General features: G+C 39.2%; 1 protein-coding gene across 3 annotated transcripts in view; it reads right to left on the reverse strand.

Annotated features, from left to right (window-relative positions):
* KIFAP3 (kinesin associated protein 3) overlaps positions 1-21,840 on the reverse strand; it is a 64,998-nt gene that overhangs the window by 21,808 nt on the left and 21,350 nt on the right. For 2 of the 3 annotated variants that reach the window (XM_074546433.1, XM_074546435.1), the window contains exons 11-18: positions 17,767-17,867; positions 13,454-13,562; positions 12,311-12,423; positions 11,225-11,390; positions 10,884-11,012; positions 10,561-10,659; positions 9,732-9,817; positions 1,889-2,078 (exon numbers count right to left, since the gene is read on the reverse strand). In XM_074546433.1, coding sequence (XP_074402534.1) covers positions 1,889-2,078; positions 9,732-9,817; positions 10,561-10,659; positions 10,884-11,012; positions 11,225-11,390; positions 12,311-12,423; positions 13,454-13,562; positions 17,767-17,867 — 993 coding nt within the window. The remainder of the gene's footprint in view (positions 1-1,888; positions 2,079-9,731; positions 9,818-10,560; positions 10,660-10,883; positions 11,013-11,224; positions 11,391-12,310; positions 12,424-13,453; positions 13,563-17,766; positions 17,868-21,840) is intronic. The other variant, XM_074546434.1, reaches the window with a different exon arrangement.

Raw genomic sequence — 21,840 nt, forward strand, 5'->3', positions numbered from 1 at the left:
GCAATGAACCTGAGAAGTGAACCTACCTTTTGAATATAACCACTCTTTAAAAAGGGCTACCTTTAAAACCAAAAACACATTTCAAACATCTGCAGAACATATCACCAGAATTCTACCCTTCCTTTCCAGTCAAGTATCAATTCCAGCACAAAAAATCCAAAAGGGAAAAACTATCACACTAAGAGGCAAGCAGCTATGGCAGAAGAAAAAGAAGCTTTATGTTCTGATATCCTTTGAGAACAATATTTGAAATGCTACTGAGATCTTGCACAATTATTTTCTTGCAGCAGCTATGAGTGAAGACAATGGGGTTTAGTGGTTTTGTTTTTCTAATTACTCTTCCTGCAAATTGATTCAGAGTCACAGAGTTTTGTGACTCATGCTTCGTGGCAGAGCACTGGACGCTTCTGTGGAAAATGAAAAACACAGACTCAAACCCAGCAATTAAAAAAAAAAAAAGCAAAAATTCATGCACTCAGTTATCCAGGAGTTTGAAGAGGATCTAAATCCACAAGTTGGAGAGGGTAAGCCAACTCCTAGTTACAAAAAGTTATGAAGACATTTATCCACTGGGCCAAATTATTTCATTATTGTCTGCTGCAAAGTTTTATTGAACCTTTGTCCTGAACATCTGGCAGCACTGGATTAGATAAATCAGCATTTACAGAAGAGATCTACACACTTCCCTAAATCCTAGATATACAACAGCAAAAAAATCATACAGATAAAGTTGTGAAATGATGGCCTCTGCTAGGGAATCTACAAGTTTGCTGAGAATCAAGTGAAGTCTTTCATCAATATCTGCAATAAAAATCCCATTGCACATCTAACACAATAGGCAGAACAAAATTCAGCATAAATCCACACAGCTGTGAATTTAACAGGGATGAGAGGGTTTTGTTTACAGAGCAAACAAACTATGGACACAAGAAACAGGTGGGAAGAACAAGGCTGGCCCACCTTTATTTGACTCCACTGTCATGGTCCATCAGCTATCTGAGACAGGGTTACTCATATTCCTGCAGACCTGTAACATGTCCTAAAATCATGGATGTGCAGTACTCAAACCATCACTAACATCCTGATGCTTTAGGATTTTAGATTTTTCAGATCCTGGACTGATTTAGTGTATAACTCTAAATTCTATATAGAGTGTCAGCTGCTGTCTTCACATTTTGGTCAGACAAAACAATCCTTCTGGGCCTGAAACTCAAGGACACCCTGCAGCTTCAGGCCCTGCAAAGTATGAACAAAAAGTGAAATGGGGAGGAGCAAACTGAGGGAGTGTGACTTCATTACCTGAACCTGTAATTGGAGGATTAACCCCTGATATGTGAATGGACCAAACTTGTAATTGTCTGAGAAACTTGTGACCATTGTCCATCCTGGGTGTAGCCCTTTGGAGGCTTCTGGCTGCCCAAGGAGGAATGATAAACAGATTTTCCTTTGCACTTTAATGTGGTTGCCCTTTAATTGGCTCTGTAATAGGGTTCATTTGATGTGATTCCTCATATTGAACCAAAACTGCTGTACAAAAAGTACAAAGCTCATTATGTTCAAGGCTCTACTTAAATATTTGTTACATTCTTCATTAAACACCTACTGTTGTTTATATAAAAGATTCAATTAACCATTTATTAAGAAAGAAAAAATTTATCTTGTCTAGCCATTCAGAATGAATGTGATTTTAACTCTGTGCCTCTATAAACCAAGGAGAGAAACATAAATACCTACTTTTATTCTCTTCATCTTGTTCTAGGCAGGCATTCCACGGCATCAACCCCAACAAGGACAAACCCAACCACGGCTGAGTCAGGCACAGCTCAAGCTGCCACTGCCAATGCAGAGGTGACAATGCCAGTGCTGAGCACTGCCAGTGCTGCTTTACCTGCATTGTAGAAGAGGTCAGGTCTCTCCAGAATGTCCCCCTCGTGGATGTAGGGCTCGATGGGCTCATCCCCATACAGGTACTGCTCGCTGTCGTCCATCTGCCGGCTCTCCACCATCTCCAGCCACTGCGAGTTGTGCCAGCGGAACTTCTCCGTCTGGATTTTTTTAGCCCATTCCTCATCATATTCCTGGTAAAAAACCACCACACACTGCTTTAGGATCAGCTGTAGAAACAGCTGGTGTGTAACAGGAAATGGCAGAGTGTCACCTTGATTTTTAAAGATTTTTTCTAAGCCTTCTGATGTTGACATTCTTGTAACGAACTTTCTCACGCACTTTCCTTCTTTTGTGGAGGAGGAGAAATTTGATGGACTGTTGGTTTGTCCAGTGTCACTGGAGATGTGGCACTTTCACCCTCCAATCCATTGGCACTTTTGGAAAACTATTATCTGACTCCAACATTTATAAACTTCCTTTTTTCTTCACCTTGAGAGCAGCAGTGTGTGTGTGTTGTTTTGTGTCCTATAGTGATATCAGGGGAAGCCAACATCAGCAAAAATGCCAGTTCAGGGCCCAGTGACTTCAGTGCTCTGCTCAGCTGCATGTTCTTTGAGGAAAAGGGATTTTGCAAGCATTGGGCATTATTTGGGTTTGTGCTACAGCAGTACAATCCTCCCTTCATGGTTTGGAACTTCATCCAGAGAAAACTCCTGCTTTGAACAGAACAGTTCCATCAGGAGTCTCCTCATTTGGTTGAATTAAGAAGACCCAATTACTGCCAATCTTCAGGGGATTTTTAGTAATTAATTATTAACACTGGCCAAATACTGCACATGTTCATTAGATGAGCATTTCCTAGGACAACTGGTTACTAAAAACTTCTATTAAGAAAACAAGCTGTGAAAAAACCAATAAATTTCTTTCCTTTCATGAGCTCCAGCAAGAATTTAATTTCAACTTCATGTCAAATGTTATGTATAATGTCTAACAAACAACCACAAAAATGGTAGGCAAGTAAACCTGTTTTACTTAGCCCTGAAGATGTCCCACAATTAGTGACAATGGTTGTGGAATGGGAATTTCTGACATGCCAAAATAAATATGTCTACAACCAGAGGACAAAAATTGGCAGAGAAGGCAGAATCAGCTGGTTTAGGAATTTCTGAAAGCTCCACAGTCTGAACAGAGGTTTTAAACTGACTTAATATCCAACCAGCCTTGTCTTCATTGCTGTCTATGTGTTCCACAGGGAACACTCTCTGCCCTGTGTCTTTTCTGTGTAATAAAACAAAATCCAGCTGGCCCTGCCAGTCTGGCAAAGGCTTCTCTGACATTGCCCACAGGTATCTAGAACATCCAAGATTTCATTATTTTCAGTTTCTCCAATTCCACCTTTGATCAACACCAATTCCTAGATTTTGCTAATTCCACTCCTCACCATCCTGTCCTAAACCTGGTGTCCTGCACAGCTTCCACATCCAGAGCAGATATCACCTGTGGGATCTAGATTCTCAGTGCCTAGGGAAGCAAAATTCCACTTTCTGTCTGTCAGGATTCTGCAGCCTTAGGGAGGGAGAAAAGACAAGCTCAAAACCCAACAAACACACACTTACACCTCATACTGTTTGGAAAAGAACACCTCAGGCTATTTCTTGATTTTTTGACACTCTTGATTATAAAGAAAAACTAGAAGTAACAGTAAAAACTTGGAAAAAGCAAGCTCATCACTGAGATTTATAAAATTACCTATAAAAAAAGGACAAGGCATGGCTTTCAATGATGACATCTGACCAGCACCTTGGAAACAGCTCCTTTGCTGCATCTGCCAGAGCTAAACCCTGGGCTGGCTGTTTTGTCACCCTCCAGCAGTTGGGAATTACTTACAAGCTTTAGAGAAACATCTTGTAACTGCCAGAAATCCTAGTGCACTCTCAAGAACACTATTCCCAGAAGTCATGATTGCAAAGAAAGGGGAGGAAAATAAACAAATTTAACAAACAGCAAATTAGATTAACCTCTGTGAAAGCTGAATGCCTTTTACATTATCCAGTTTACTTTTCAAAGTTCTCAAAAGCCAAAAGGCCATCAGCTAAATCACCTCATTCACATTTACCATCAATGCACTTGGAAAACACTTGAATATTCCCAAAGTTACAACCCTAAATGTATCCTACTTCCTGACATCAGAGTTCCACTCACAGCACTGTCTGAACATGCTGAATGTCTGTCAGAAATAGACATCAATTCTTATATCCTTATGCAAAAATCATTTTACATTTCTCAGATTCTGATTTTTCTTTCAGATGATGACAGCAGGGCAGAATACTCCTATATATTCTACATTTCCCATCTGATATTAAGAGGTTTAAGACTCCCAGGTATTTTTCTTCTATCATTCATCTAAATTTTGGAAAACTATCAGCAATTTTTTGGAAAAGTGTTATTTTGGAAAAGTATTAGCAATTAAATAGCAATTACTTAAAAACCACAATTTACCCATTCAAGTACTTTGACAATTTTGTTCTTGTTGTTCATTCCCAGTGAAAACAGCAAGGTACAAATGTTGTAAAGAAGTGACTGCCCCAGAATTAGATCAATGATCAGTTTTGTCAAGAGTTTCATTCTGGCAGCAATCACAGAAAAGGAAGATTTGCAATAATCTAGAATGATTTACAGAACCTCAGCACTAAAGAAGTCCATTTCAGTAGTGCTAGATCAGGGATGTATCTGTAGATTTTCCATGGAAATATGCAGAACCACCACTGGGTAAATGATTAATGGAATAACATCAGAATGGAAGAAAAGCTGTAAATGCAGGACTACAGCCAAAAGGCACAAAGAAACCAAATTAAAGACATTTAGAGCAAAACAATTCCCTAAAACACTACAAGTTTTCCAGTAATTATATTTTCAGCTATTAAAATCTTTTGTATTATTATTTTGTGGGGGAGGGTTATTATTTTGTTTTGGTTGGGTTTTGGTTTTTAAACACATGAAGCACTCCTCCTTTACAAGGGAATTTCTGCAAACATGAAACCAGAAAGCTAAAAATTATGGAGATCCAGCTATAGCTTTGAGCCCTCCAGTGCTTTTAAATGTCAGGCTACTGGAAAACCACAGCAAGGGAGATGGGAAGGTGAACAGAATGTGCCTATTTTCCAGCACCACCCCCTTCAAACACCCCAGTCATGGTCAGAAAGTTAAAAGGAGGAATTCTCAAAGCTGATTTTATTCTCTTTGGAGCTCCCTGACATCACTGCTTTTAACATTCGGTTTCCATAAATCCAGAAGTGTCATAGAAGATGTATGGGCTGACTCAGGGAGGAATGTGCCATCCTTTTTGAAGTTCTCCTTGCAGCTTTGTTTACTACTGAAGCATTGAAACATTATGAAGCGTTAACTGGCCCATTATCAGAGCGTGTCTGTTCCCTATCAGGGTCCCCTTTGTCACTGGCTTCCGTCACACCTTGTATCTGATTAACACACTATAGGATAACACAGAGCTACACAGATCTGCTTTGTGTTCCCTCACAGCTGATGAAAAACAGATTTTCCTTTGCACTTTAATGTGGTTGCCCTTTAATTGGCTCTGTAATAGGGTTCATTTGATGTGATTCCTCATACTGAACCAAAACTGCAGTGCAAAAAGGAGAAGGCTCATTATGTTCAAGGCTCTACTTAAATGATTTGTTACATTCTTCATTAAAAACCTACTGTTTATATAAAAGATGAAATTAACCACTTATTAAGAAAGAAAAGATTTATCTTGTCTAGCTAGGCATGTGATTTTAGCTCCTCTATAAACCAAGGAGAGAACCAGATGTTAGGGATCACCTTCTGCAGGTGTCTACCACACCTACCTTAGGGTAAATACCACTGCAGGGCAATTCCTTCACAGGGCAGGAAAAAACATCCTTCCACCCTTTACACCTGTGCAACCTGCAGTCACTGCTTCACAATTCTGACAGTAAGCTCACAGAAATCTGACAGATGAAACGAATGGCAAGGCAAGGAAAAAAGAGTAACCAGTGATGTCTTCTAAATTTAGGTGGCTCCATAAATGTAGGGGACCCTCAAAGTTCCTATATTGGAAGTAGCAGACTGGAGAAACTTTTTTTCCCTCCCTTTTGGAGGAATGTAAGATATCTCACTGGCAACCTGCTATGCAAGTAACAGATCAGGGGTTTGGCTCACCTTCCCAGTCCCACAAGGCCAGAGAGCTGTGCTGAAAAGGAATCTGTGCAAGGCAGGTTTTATTTGAAGACAAAAACAATCAGGACACTCCTGCCCTATGTGGTTACTCTGCTGCAGGCAGAGGCACAAAAAACAACCAACACCAAAAGAGGCTGCTGGCAAACTGAACAATGAGCAGAGCAAACTTCAGCAGCTCAGCTGCAGCCCCAGCCCCTCACACCCCTCTGTTTTCATGTTTACTACAGGGTAACAAGATTCACCACAGAAAGGGGTCCTGTCAAGTGAAGGGAGAGCCTTTTTTCCTGGAGTGACTACAGCACTCTTCATGGAAAGAGGACACCAAGCTGGAGTCAAAGGTTATCTATTTTCAGAGCATGCTGCCTATTCAAATAAAGCCCACACCAAATCCCTGTGCTCTGCTCCTCCTTGACTCTAAGAGAGCTGGCCAACATCTCATACAGCTGGCCCCAAATCCCAGAGCACAGAGGCTTCACAGCACATTCCTGCTTCTTTTAGGTGAAATTCCAGCATTCCCAACATGGAGGATTTCTATCAGGGAGCTTAGCTAACACAGAAAAAGGCAAGCTGTTCATTAACAATGAATTCCATACAAGGCAAACATTATTTGCCATTTCTTACAAGTACCCAGGGCAAAAAATGAGAGCTGGAAAATCACCTTAGGCATGAGGCCTTTCCTAAATCCCATGGACAATGCTGGAACTATCTGAAAGATGTTTTACTGCTGCAGGAGTGTTGTGATCCCCTCTTGATCACAAGAGAAACAAGATGGTACAGCAGGTCTGGATTCAAAGCTGCAAAGGCAATGAGGAGGAAAATCAGGGGAAAGGGGGAGGGTCAGAATACAGAGTCCTAGGAGCTGATGATGGTTAATTAAATATCATTTGAATAAATGAGGAAAAGAGTTTGACTGCAATAAAACTCAGCTAGGAGCAGAAAAATAATAAGAAACCTGAGAGATTAGTAGCTCCCTTGGCTCTTGATAATGTTGCCTAAAGTGAACAGAATAAAACCATCTCAGGTAAGCTGGCATCTCTTTCCACAAGCTTGGAGTTGCAGTTCTCCAGGCTTCTGAAGCAGGGGAAAATGGAAATTAATTTATTTGAGACTCCTATAGCAGCTGCTGGTTCCAGGCTTTCAGCTGAGCCCTGAGAGCTGCCCCACTTTAGGGGTACAAGAACACTGAACTGGCTGCTTGCTGCCAAAGCTCAGCTGAGACTGAAGCACTCTTAAATCATCAACTCAGACTTTTTCTGACAAAAGGGATCTCTTGCTTCTCCCAGTGCAAAGCTGACATTGCCCAGTATATTCTGTGCTGAAGCAGCACATCTGTTTCAGTTCATCAGTGGCAGAGTCCAGCCAAGCTATATTAAACAAATCATCACCAGTGTAACATTTCCATAATTTCTGTGACAATTACTTTACTACAGAAAGCATTTCTCCCCTAAGGCTTATAGGCCATGTGATTTTCTCCAGTGCTATTTCAATCACAGTATATACAGCTCATTGATGAGTGAAAGAAGCATTTGTCTCCCTGAGTAGAAATTATTTTCAAATCTACTCCCCAACATTTATTTTCTGATTTCCATCAGAGGACCCATTCCTGCCAGCATATGTGCAACAAGACTGAGAAGTGAAGGTTTGCTTGTCGTGGATTTAGCAGAGATAAGAAGTTCCACCACTCCTGGAGACTGCTCAGACACCTCAGCAGGCACTGCTGGTGTAAAACTGCACCCCAACCAAACCCCTCTGTGTTTACAGCCTGCTCTAACATTCCTTTAACACCTACCCAGATCTGAGCTTCTGATAACTTACTCTCTTATAATTCCTATCATCACTATTTACAATACATTGCATTTTTTGCTTGTGATTTTTTTGTACTGAGAGATGCAAGTGCAACCAGATTCCAACATGACAGAGAAAGCAATCAAATAATTAGTGGTTCTTTTTCTCTTCCAGAAAAGAGAGCACATTATGCTTCCTGTTCCCCTCAGGGGCATGGTGTTTATGCAGCTTATAGCCCCAATATCCAGATAATAAAGCCAGAAAATCATCTTGGAAAAGGAACTCTCCTAACTCACCAGCTAGCACCATTCTAAGTGTGGCATTGCTCACAAGCAATGAAAAATATAACTTAGCACACCATGCAAGCTGCTCTCAGTGTGTGTTTGTGTCTCCTCCTCCACCCCCAATAACCAGAGTGCCACATCACTTCTTCCCTTTATTCTTCCTCAAGAAAGAAGGAAGGAGTTTCCTTCTTTCCAGTGCTTTTTGCAAGCTGAGAAACTTTTCCTGTCCATTATCTTAGCACTCCTCACTGACTCGTGGTGAGCATAAAGATTTCATGTTCTTAAGAAGGGAAAAAAAGCCAAGTACATTTTATTCAGATGGTAATATTGAATATGAAGCTGTATTTTTGGATGTTTATTCTTCTAGATTCTATAAATTTTGCTTAATAATATTACAACACACCTCACTGTAAAGGTTCCCCATAGGAACAAATCAACTTGTGAGTCACTTGGAAACTGCACTGGCCTCAAGGTAAAACAAGTGTTGGATGCACTCAGATTGTGCAGCCTCACCCAGAAAATAAAAAAAGTCCTTCCACTGTTCCCACTGGAGATGTCCCTAGAAACAGCTGGTCGTGTTAAGCTGAACATGATGCCCATCATAAATAAGTACTAAGTGCAAATTCATCTGAGTTTAAATCTAGTCCTTAATGAATATCAACAGCAACTCTGCCTCTGGAGCAAATTTTCATTCCATGAAGAAAAGACAGAGCCAGCTAAAAAGCATTCCAGTTCAGCAAATGTTATTTCACTGTTAAATTAGAAGGCATTATTAATGAGTATAACAGAAGAAGCCAAACTAGACTATATATAGTATTTGCAGTGTAAGTTAGGCTTAAACTATACTGAACTTTACAGAGAACAAGCTGCAATACATGTAATTAAACTGAAAAAGGAACAATATAGATGACTGAAAAAGCCATAGGTACTGCTGTTAAATTGTTTTTGACTATAAAATTTAATTTCATGACAGCTACTCTATACCCAAAAGGATGTAGAGTCACTACAATCCTCAACAGCACTTGATAATTCAGTATTCTTTCTTTTTTCCAACTTTTTTAAATTCCAACTTTTCCAATCCCAAAAGTTGACTGTGATCCATGGATAGCTGAAGGAAGCCTATCCAAAAGGTGAACACAATATTAAAATGTCTGTTCCCTCAGCAGGGAACAGCCAGCATCAGGATTACTGCCACATTTTCTTTTTGAAATAAATATTGGCACCAGGCAATGCAGAGAAGCTGAATAAAGCTGCTGGGTAACAAGAGCCATTTGTTTGGAGAACTAAGAAATAACAAAAGTTTGGCACACTTCTGTAATGTGATTAATTTATAAAAGCAATTTTAGAAAGTGTAAAGTTAACTTGGATGAATTTTCAAAGTACACACACACTTTTTGATGCACAGCCTAACGATTATCATTGCACCTTGAAAATTCATCTTTTATCCATATGATTAAAAAGTTGCACAAGAAAAATACTGCAAATTGAAAGTATTTTTAAGTTCTTTTGGAATTCTCTAGTGCAAAGAGGCTCTGGAAGGAGGAAGGAAGGCAGACCTACCGCTATGATATCCAGAGTGTTGTCACAGACCTTGCGGATCTCAGCGTTTTTGTCGTGCATCAGGTCTATGAGGTATGCTGGAGCTTCTGCACAGCAACTGTTAAGGAGAAAAAAACTTTTTTCCCTCCCTCACAACTCTGGGTTCTTCAAATTTCACTCATTTGCAGGAATTTTTCATCTCATGTAGCAAGAAAGCCATTTTAAATGTTGGTGCTTTATCGTTTCAGAATTAGCAAGAGATGCAACTTCTTATCTTTAATTTTTTAAAGTAGCAACCTAGGACACAAAGAACAACCACCCAAATGGCTTCTCAGATATTCCACAGAGATTAAAGGCAAAAAGAACATGAAGAAGTGTTCTTTCTATTGCTAGCAATATAATCACTAATTTGCTATCCCTCCCAGGGCACATTCAGCTCATTCTGAATGCTTCAATAAAATTCAACATTCAGTTAAGACCTGCAAAATTTCAGACCATGCAACCTATTTGTATAATTGTACAATACAAAAAGTTTGCTTATGCCCTACATATGTTCTTCTATGAACTGTGAATTTCATTATGATTTGCAAAACAAATTCAGTAAATCAGATTGGATAGCAACTAATGAGTCAGCTGGTGCAGGGATCCCCTCCTACTCCCCTCCCTGCTTCAAAGCTAAGTTTTAATCTTTATTATTAATCTTTACATGCTTGGGTTTTTTCTTCAGCTGAAATAAACATTCACAAAGAAATCTCTGAGATCATGAGGTTACTGCAAGAGAAACAAGTCAAGCACCAGCAATGGCAAATTAAGTGCTGCAACTGCAGATGTTTAATCAGTAAAAAGATACGTGTTTCCTTGATGATGACATCTCTGGTGGCTTGGTGGAACACCATCTGATAAAATACATAGATGATCTGGCAGACAAATTCATCATCTTCCTGCTGAGCTGCAAGGAGAGGAAAAAACCAGCACAATTTTAAATCTCACAAATAGAAGCTTTTGATTGAGTTGTGAAGGTGTGGGAAAAGCCAAATCTGTGGAAGCAGCACTCAGAATCTATCACTAACAGAGTAACTGCTCCTTCCTCACACAAAGGCCAACCCCTGCCTTGCCAGGGAACAGCAATGCCCATCACAGCTCCTGCTGTCACACATTTTTTGGCCACTTTACCATTCAGCAGCTCGATGAGGGCAGGGATGATCCCAGATTTGGCCAGCAGAGCAGCACAGGAGTCATCCATGGACACGGTGCCAATCATGATCACCACTTCCAACACAAGGTCATCCTCAGCAGAACCTGCTAAGGCACAAGGCAGAAATAGCAACTATCACCTGTCAGGAATTCTTCATCTACAGGCAGTTGTGTATTTATCTGCAGACCTGATTCTATTCTTCAGTGTTATGTTTTCCTAAACAACCACAAATTATAAAGGTAAATGGACTCTGCTCTGAGCACTCTGAATAATCTTACAGAGACTCTGCTTTGGAAGCCAAACCCAACTTTGTACAGACCTGGTTTTAACTTATCCTTGAGATATGGAACCAGTTTGTATTCCTTCAGCACAAGTTCCCAGTCCAGCTCTGGTAAGGTCAAATTTGCAAGTGTTCCCAGGCATTCAATCACAAATTCTTCTTCTTCTGAATTTGATATTTGAGCTGCTAAATCACCAACATATTCCTGAAGAAAATACAGCAGCGAGCATTACAAATGGATAATTTGGGTTTCTGAAGAACTCACATCTTAGCCAAACTAAAGCTAGTTCTCAAAAGAAAACTAAAGAAACTTTGCTCCTGAAGTAAGGATTAATAAGGCAGTTTCAATTCCAGTCGATGAATAATCCAAGAAAACATTTCAGCACTCTTTCCCTACATCCTTTCACTTTCAAGGAGTGTGGATCTTTGTTTCAATGTTCCAAGAGTAGTTACTACAGCACAGAGCTTTCAAAAAGCTCTTAAAAAAAAAGAAGAGAGAGAAAACCATCCTGTGGTAGTAGTGGACTTCTTTACCTAAAGATTTTAATTAATAACTATAAGATTTTCTGAGGACATGACCAGGGGAATAATGGCTTCTATTTATTTTATGCTGCTTTAAGACAATTTGATATTCAATCCACATGTAAGAGTATGTTTAAAACCTTCATGCTGTGTTTTCCTCCTTTCTTTTGAAAGGGCGGCTTTACAGGATCAATATTTAAATATTAAATATTTCAAATACCCACAAATAAAACACACTTAGCACAGTGGGGAAAAAAAAGCACCAGATTTTTATCTCTAGGTCCAAAAGCAGAAATTTAGGATAACTTAATTGTTGTGATGTTCACCGCAGCAGCTGGGGCATTTTTGTTTGTTTGCTTGGGTTTGTGTGTTTGTTTTGAAACTTACTGGATAAGGCTTAAGGCCTGTTTTCCCCTTAGTGGGGGATCCAAACTCTGATCTAGCAGCTGAGATAGCCTTATAAAACAAAACACAAATCACCCCAGGACACACAAGGAAACTTAAACTGGACACCCTACAAAACAAACCACAGCAGCTCTCCAGAGCCAGACTTTTCAGAAGGACAAAAACCAGAGATCACATCAGGTAAGACCTAATACTTACAATAAACTGGCTTTTAGTTGGCCCATCATGCTGTGAAATATTTCTGATCATCTTCATTAACAATGGATCCTTAAACTTCAAAGCCCTCTTCATGAGCATTTTCAAACCATTTCCTGAAAAGAAACAAACACTTAGGAAAAAAAGAGGCAAGTACTGGCTGATCAAAAAATCAACATGCACACAAACAAATGCTTTAAGCTGTAAAAGTTTAGAAAGAAAAAGTGCACAGCAGTTAGTCCAGGCACAGAGATTTCTCTCCCCATTCCATGCAATAAATATGTTGTTAGGGTTTTAAAAGTTTATTTACCAAAGATCAATGCATGGGAACACATCTGAAGTACTTGACCACATAGAACAAATGCCAGTGTTACCATTACGTTTAGCATTGCCTACCTAAAAGGTGCTGCTAGCTTGAGTTTCATCTTTAATATACAACTGCATCTCCCTGCTCCCCCTTCTACAGAGCTATGCACAGAATTTAAAAGTGGAATTTCAGGCCACAGAACCTCCTGATTGCAACTGTCCCCTTTGAAGGCCAGTAAGTGACTGCAGCAGTTTTTGGGAAAATGTTGAGCACAAGTGAAAGTTGAAGCTACTGAGTAATATTGTTTCATTTAAAACTGCTATTATGAAAATAATGAAACTTTAAAAGCAATCCAGAGTTACTGAAAGAACATCAGAACTATCTAGACTATGAATCAAAATATTAGAACCCAAAAGAAGCTCAATTATATTAAAAAATAATGGAAAGATGCAAGTGAAAGACATTACTGCTACTCATTTGATACTGGCAGGTGAAACACTAATCAAAGATGGATTTTAGGCATCAGGCAGAAAAAAATCCTGATGTCTCCATACAGCCATGGTTTTCCATAGCAATGTTATCAGTCTGTTTTTCACAACTGTGTGCTTGTACATGAGGTGTGGGCATTGTCATTTCTGCCACCAAGAGCAAATTGGGAGGAGGATGTGGCCATTTGTCTGCAATCATTACACAAACACACGCATTTTATTTTTTAAAAACACATATATACATTTATAAATAACTCAAACCTACATAAGTTACCTATGTTAGTATAATAAAGGAAAATACAGAAAGTGTTGTCATCTCCAACCCCCCCAGCAAAACCTCAGTCCAGTTACCTTCACAGATAAGCTGCACATTTCTTTTGTTGGCAGCAAGGTTAATACAGAAAGAAATCAGTTCCAGGTCAACTCTCTCATCAGGACATTCAAAAAGCATCTTCATTAACTGCCAAGAAACACAAGCACACTTGGGTCATGAATCTTTCAAAAACATTAGAAAAGCAGTGTTATGATATCAACTACAGTATCTTTTTTAAAATTCAGTATTCAGCATTTCTGCAAGAACAGTGAAAGTTACAAAGGTCAGGGGCCATGACATGTATAGTTCCATTATTGAGGGATAACAATCCTTTAAAGTGCCAAAAATGGCAATCACTCATCACCTTAAATTAACTTGGCTTAGTTACATTTTATTGCTACCACTGAAATTTTTGTTTGACTGGTTTTTAGTATTTGTGAATGGCTAAGTTTTGAAAGCTTAGGTGAATTTAATATAGGAAAAAAACAACCCCACAACTTAATTTCACAGAAAGTCAGATTAATACCTATTAACTAAATAAAATCATCACTCTAAACAGGTATTTAAGTGCAAAATAATTGTACTACTATTTTGCTGTGTGTTACTCCATTGATAGGTAATTTTAGCTGTTTCTGCAGCACTGTTCTGTCTCTTTGCAGTTTCCACATCCCACAGAGTCCTCAGCAGTAATCCCATTCTTCATTAATGTAACGTTAATGTAAGCAGACAATCACCTACAATCCTGTTCAAACTGTCCAGCACATGGCAGTGAATTCCCAGGTGACTGCCAAGGCTGCTCAGCCATGGATTGCCATCATTTCACACACCTGGCCCTGCACTGTCCATTACATCACAGGCTGGCCAGCCTGGCTCATTTGCTTCAACAGGAACATTGAAATGGCATTTGGAATACATGAACATGACTAAAATAAACCCATTTCTTTTCCCTCTGGTTCCAATCCTGGCAGACAAGCCCTGCACAACTTCAGGGTTGGGGGACATCACCCTGTTTGCTTCTACAGCCCACTCAGTTCATCAGACATGCTTAGATTATAATGCAAGCCAGTGTGAGGACAAGACTGAGATTACTGGAAGAAGAAACAACTAAGCCTAGAGATAAGCAGGACATAAGGTACAAAAACTGCAGCTCAGAAAGGATGGGAGGACAAGAAAGCAAGAAATGATCATTAAATTCTATGACTAACTAATCATTAAATATTTGTGTGCTTGCCCCCTGGTGGAAAGACGAGTTTGTAATGCATTAAAAGCTAGAGAAAGTAGGTGAAGAATCCATTTAAACAGGAGAAAATAAAAAGAAACAACAGGATTGCAGGAATTCCCTCCAAATTATTTTACTCCAGCCATTCTGTATGTTTACCTATTATCAGGTATCAGGCTCTCATTCCAAACAGAACCAAAATCCCCCAAAATAAAAACTACATTACAACACAGCTATTTATGTCTTTCCCGAGACTTTCAGGTACTCATTTAAAATTTAAAAGCTATCATTGATTTCTTCCTCCTTTTCTTAAAAAGGTAGAATCAGATTTCTCTAGGTTGTTTTAAGAACTTATAAAATCCCTGGTTTATTAAATCCTTAAGCCTGACAGTCACGTAAGAGGGAATTAACAGAGAAGAAAATTGCCATTTAACAAGTAGAACACGAGCATTCAAAAATCACCCCCTGCAACTCTTCTGTTACAAAACCTTTAAAAACAGATTTTTAAAACCCTTCCAATAATTTGAAGGGAAACATTCTCATTACTTACACAATACAAAATCTGTGGAAATTAAATGTTTAACAAGATAGGATTACACTGTTAATTACTGAACTACTTCTCTATAAAAGAAAAAATATATCCAGTTTCAATTAAAGCCATTCAAATTTTAAAATAATAGTTTCATACGAGTTCCATGTTTCCCATTATGTCTTCATTTAATTTGATTGCTTCTTGTGCCACTTCAAAAGGAAGAGTAATTGCTGCCAAATAGGAAATATTAAAATTAAATTTGTTCTGCTTTTACTATGTCCATTGTCATCTTTTACTGATTTAACAGGAAGGCAGTAAAAAGACTGCAGCATGTGCAATGAAGAGGCAGTAGTGTTCAATCAGACAAGTCCCATATTGAGTATCAGATACCACAGACCAGCGCTGAAATCACTGTGTCTAGACTCTCTGGCACCTGCCTTCACTTATTTACCAGTGACCAGAGGCCAACCCCCACAGCTCTGTGTTCACATACACCTCTGTCCAACCCCCTCCCCAAGGCCAGCTCCAACATCTTTGAATGATTATGCCAGAAGTGCATGCCTCAGGAATCTCTCCTGAGCGGCTACTCCCAGCTCTGCTGTTTGAAGTGATGCTCTGCTTTCTGAACTTCAGCAGATAATGGCGGACAGGAGCAAAGGGGGCTGTCAAGAGAGGACGTTTACCAGCATTAAGCTGAAAAGAAGCTTAGAGATCAAAGAGGGCCCAAACAGGACAAGCGTGGTGGAAAACATGTGGGCAGCTTTGGAGAACCTTGCACACCGCTCTGCGGTAAAATATTAAATATCCCCATGACATCACTGCCTAACCATGCCCTTTGATTGGCCAGGTTATTACCAATAAAGGCTTTTATAAGCATCTGGATGGCATTTGCACCTATTTAAACAAAACACGCATTGCTGAGGTCTAAACAAGAATGAACTGTTAATACTCACTTTTAACTGTTACTAGAGTAGCACCCACTAACTCCTGCAATCCACCAGCGAGCCCGGGCAAGCCCTGCAGGCAGCCGCAATCACACAGGGGCTGCTTTCTGCAAGCACTTTCTGTACTGCTAAACATTAATTAGTATTTGTTAATGAACACCTTTCCTCAAAGAGACAAACCCACACCAGGGTGTGTAGCATTCTGAAAAGAGATTTTGGGTTTCTCCGGTAGAATCAGAAAGCAGGGAGCCCATTTAAAACAATCATTTTCTTTTCCTGATGCCTTACCCACTTCCTAATGTTTTTTGCTACCCATCTTCCTTGATAACCATGCTGATTTTGAGCATTCATTAGTAAAATTTAAGCTCTGGTTGCTCAGCTTCTTTTTGAACAGTGTGCAGATGTGAGCTGTGAAGCATCAACAGCCACAATAGCCATAGTTACACTTTCCAACTCTGTTGTTTATTTCACTAAAGCCCAGTGAAGGCAGCAGAATTGTTTGCTGCTCCACCAGTCTTTGGACACAGCTCTGTAAGGATTGGGGGTCCAGGAGTCACACCAAGATTCCCTGAAAGCACATCACAAGCAAGTCCTAAGACACCAGTGCAGGAGTTGGAGTTTGGCTGATAACTGCCAGAACAAAGCAGGTCCCTCATATCACACAAATGCCTTAAAAGGGAATTGCTTCTTGTGGTAGAAATTACAGCAGGATGTTTACAATAACACTTTGTAACATAGATTAGTTATTCCCACCAGTTCTCCCCTCTCTATTATCCAAAATCACCTTGTACGTGGAAAAACGTCACCGATTTTGCCATAAGGTAATGGCCAGAAACACTCTGATAACTTTCCATGACAACTTTCCATTCTGGAAGTGTTTGATGTTAAAAACCTATCTGGCAGGAGAAGATACCATGGTGCAATTCTGAAGAAGCTACCAAAGAGCTTTTACTCTTAGGCAACACAGGCTTTCTCAACTCCAGCCTCACCAGGGCTGAGAAAAAGGTCAGTGAGAGAGGACTTAGTGCTTGAGAAAAACAAAAAACTAAAACAAGAAACAAAACACATGCACACCAAAAACCAAACACCCACAAAATCCCAAACCCCATGATGTTGTGTCTGCTTGAGTCAATGAGTTAAGTAACAAAATGCAGGCTGAAAGATCAGTGAAGAGCCTTCCACAGTCATCAAGTCTCCCTTGCTGTACATGGCTGCAGTTGGAAAAGGAATTGTCATGTAGGAATGTAACCCTCCTTGGCTGGTTTCCAGCTCATATCCTGCAATACTGGAGACACTGACATTTTGATACCCAATGGGATCAGGCAAGAATGCCTTCTAAAACTGTAAAGGAAATACTTTCCACTCCATTCCCTAAGGAGCTGCTTTGCACAAGCTTTAATCTCTCTGAAGCATTCCCAATCTTCTGCAGGAATCCTCCGGGTCACCTGTAATTTCAGCAGTTCATTGGTGCGGCTCAAGTGTCAGCAGCAGTGACAGAGCTCGGTCACCTCTGATTTTCAGGGGACTGTGAAAGCCCAAAGAACAGTCCCCAAGCCCAAAGAACAGTCCCCAAGCAGTTCCCTTTGTCACCTGCGGGTGTCAGTGCGAGCTCTGCCATGAGCCAGGGAAGATGGATTTGATCAGCTCACCACATACCTGAGGGATACAGTCCGTGTATGCAAACATCGATTTAAAGCAATCGTCCATGCTGATGTGATACAGAATGCAAATCGCCACTTTTTTGTTGTTTTCGTTTCCTAGAAGGAGAAAAAAAAAATATTACTCTGAGAATTTGTAGCTGTTGTTCAATACTCAAAAGAGGAAAATGAAAAGCAGAACAATCCTAACTAATAGATGGAAAATTTAAATCAGAAATGACACTTTAATGAACGGGTCCTGGCCTTGCCTAGCCAAATGAACCACATATTAACACAAAGAGGGAACCAGGGCAATGGGAAATATTCCTTCCTCTTCCCAGCACCTCAAAACACTTCCTTAACCCCACTTTGCAAGGTATTTATTTTGTGAAAGGAATGCTTAATAATGACTGGTCATCCAGAGAAAGGCTTAATCAGTTTCCAGCTAGAAAATTAAGATTTAGCTGTGGATATTCCTATTGAAATTAATAAAGAATGCACCAGTGGCAGAGAGAAAAATAAGAACTACAACTAAGAGGTGTTGTAGAAAGAATCCACTGCCTTTCAAGCAAATACTCATTGTTTTACTCTCCTAAATAACAATATTATCCCCATTGGTGCCTTTTGTGTTTTATATATATCAAAAACTACATCAGTGTATTTTCACAGCGATATTCACCAAAGACTCCCAAGGAAAACTGGAGCAGTTAATGTGAGTGGGGTGTGAAGTATTTAACTGAAAAGTTCTATAAAATCATCTTACACAAACATACAAATGTTTAAGAACAACACAGACAAATTTGCTTCTGACTCACTGCTGAAACCCACTGAGCATTCTCAAGTTCTCCTGCAGCCCTGCACGAGCAGGATATTGGCTATATATGGGATAAATGCATCTCAATGTGTACATTAGTGACACCAGGATGTAATAAGGTCACCAACTCCAGATTCACTCACAGCTCTTACACAACTCATCAGCAATACCCCACCTCCCACTTCTATTGATGCTAAGTCAGAAAATATCTGTGTAGCAATTTGACAAAGATGTCAAAAAGCAAAATTTCCCTTCTGCATACATCACTGGGAGCTGGAATTTCCTTTGAGCAGCAAGGATATGATGCCTTTATCCTGAGAATGAGCCCTTTTCAAAACTGAATTATCCCAAGAGACCCATGAAAGCCCTCTGGCAGCTGCCATACAAGTGAGTGAAGTATTCTTAGCCATGTTCAATCTAAAATCAGAGCTGACCTTTCAAAGCTTTTTAGTCTTACCTGCTTGAAAAAACATAACTGGTATCACAATTGGCCATACATTTCATGTGGGAGGAAGGATAATGCCCAAATGTGAAAGCTACTCTGATCATTATGAAAATAAAAGCACAGAAAGCAAAATGAAGTGTGTGTTCTCTTTAGTGCTTCTCCTGTGACTGGTCACCTTACCTACCTATTCACCTGCAGAAACATCGGGAAATCAATAATTTCACAAAAAAAAAAAAAAACAAAAAAAACTTCCCACACATACAGGTTTATTCTATACAAATTTAGAAGTTTACAGAAGAAGTTATTCCTCCAAATTTCAAGGGTCTAAAGAAAAAAACAAATCTGTTTATACTGCTCTTAACACTCCATGCCTGTATTTAGGACTTTTAAGACTCAATTTACAATTACACTTAGCTGGATAATAGAGAAAACTGTGTGTGAAGGCAAGACAGTATGAAAGAGAGAAAAGCTCCCCAAAACACCAACCAGACCAGCCCAGCCCTTCAGCACATATGAACTGCCAGACCTTTAACAAGAATGATGCTAAATGTTATTGTTTAACCTCTGTCCTTTCTGAGTTTTTTCTTCTTCATTTTTGCAAGTTTCATTTGTGCTAACATAAAGCATCAGTGAAGGTACAGTTTTATATTTGGTAAGCTCAGCAGCTCCCTGGTATTTGGCAATATTAGTGGCTTATTTTCAATCAGAACAGGCTGATATTAGTAAAGTAAAAGATAAAGACCTTCTGTTTTCTTTCTTAGAGGAAACTCTGCAGGATTTTCTAACCCCTGTTTTTTCAAAGGTCTGGTCACATTAACCTTTCTGATGCCTGAACACCACCTTGGCTGTCAGTGCTAAATGACAGCACCATCTCAATTTCAAAACTACCAAAAATAATAAAAAATACCCAGATACTCAACCTAAATTGTGAAGAATATGTGAAATCCAAATAAACTTATTTTATTTGAACAAACTCCTAAAGAGTTGCTTTCTAATGACCAGCACCTAAATCATTCTCTAAAAATGCATTCCACAAAGTAGATTTCATGATACACAAAAGGCAAAGACAGTTATAGTTTTCAAGAGAAGAACTGAATTTAAATTCCTCCTTGCTGTGCAGTTACCTGACCAATTTTCCTGAATTGCCCTGTCCTATTGTCAACAGAGGGAACAGAGAAGGGTTTAAAGCATTTAAGTCACAAACAACCATTGGACAGCCTCAGCAAGGAAGTGCTTTTCAATTGTGAGTAAAACAAGTGAATTTTACTAACTTGTGAATAAAAGTAAACTACAGAACAAAATCTGAAGGCAAACAGTCTGCCATTAACCCATCTTTTAAGTATTTAATGGTATATGTGTTTTAAGTTTAATTTCATTTGAATTTCCCAGAAAGGCAGAGATTTCATGCTGATGTCTGCAAGTTGCACTGTTCTACTTTCCCTATGGATGCACCGAGGAAGGAAAAGCAGAACCTTGTGATTTTGTCAGTTCTCACACAAAATTCAGGACAATTCCTGATCCAGAGAGTGAAACACTGCAGGACAATCAAGAGGAGATGGCTGTACCAAGCCAATTCTCATCCTTTTACATTGGTACTCCAAAAATATCAACTGGCAGCTTACTTGAATATGTCAGTATCAAGCTTCCTTTTTTCCTAATTATTTTCTACTCATCTGAATGCTAATTAATTATGTCAAAAAAAATGTCAAACCCTGCCCAGCAGCCTGCTAAAAAGCAGTTTTCCAAAGCACCAAGTGATACCTTTTCTGCTATTTTTGAATTACTGCTGAAAAAGGAGCCATTGCAAGGAAGACTTCCTTATGGCTGGATAGAGTAAGGATCAATTATTGCCCTAACTGGAAAAAGTAAAAGGAAAAAAAACCCCAAAAAAACAGATTTCTGCCAAATGTGTTCATAAAAATCACCAAAGTTTTGGTGGAGTGCCAGAAAATTGTGGCCTACAAATGCTGGTAAGTTTTGAGCATCAAGGTTTTTATGACTGAAGGTGGAATAGCCAAATGGCCTAAAGCAGTAAGGGCAGCCCTGGAAAATAATGGCCTAGTCATTATGGATTCTTCTGGTATTTATAATAAAACATGAATCATAATGAACTCATTGGATATTAAATGTGGGGGTCATGAGCACTTTGATAGGATTTCCACAAGAATCTACCATTAATTAACCAAACAATTATTTGAAAGTGTAACTGAATTAGCTTTAGTTCTTATACAGCCATTCCTGAGAAATTGCTCACTCCCAGCTGAGTGCAGTTAATGCCTTAACAAACCAGTCATTAACTGCAGTTACTGATTTTGTGGGAATTATTGTGTTATAAAATACACTCAACAGTTTATAGAAACAATACTTAAGATTTTTTTTTTCTTTTTTTTTGCAGCTGTAGTTCAGCTGGAGCAGATGGGATGGAAAAATATCAGGTCCCTGGGGCTGTTTTCACAACTAGTTTTCTGCAAATTAGAGAGGGAAATAAATACATGATGGGTTCTGAGTTCAAAATGGCTTCAGATTTTTCGCCTTTGAACATTAATAAGAAGCCATGTGCCAGTTCTGGGGACCAATGCCTGAATTCCATGTTTAGCTCTTATTATGGTTAAAGATCTAAATAGTATTAGTAGCAGAGGCTAAAGGAAAAAATATGATTTCTTGATCACAAGATCAAGTCCTATATTTGGTTGACTTTGTAAGTTTAAAATAAAAAAATCCTTCATTAGCTCCATGACAAAAAGAGAAACTCTAAAGCTGTAAAACTGAATTGCCAGTCTCAGCAGCAGCATTCAGCTTTCAAATGCTAAAGTAAAAAGGAGAATATAAATTCT

Source organism: Zonotrichia albicollis, chromosome 8 (assembly GCF_047830755.1).
Source record: "Zonotrichia albicollis isolate bZonAlb1 chromosome 8, bZonAlb1.hap1, whole genome shotgun sequence".
NCBI classification, from domain to species: Eukaryota; Metazoa; Chordata; class Aves; order Passeriformes; family Passerellidae; genus Zonotrichia; species Zonotrichia albicollis.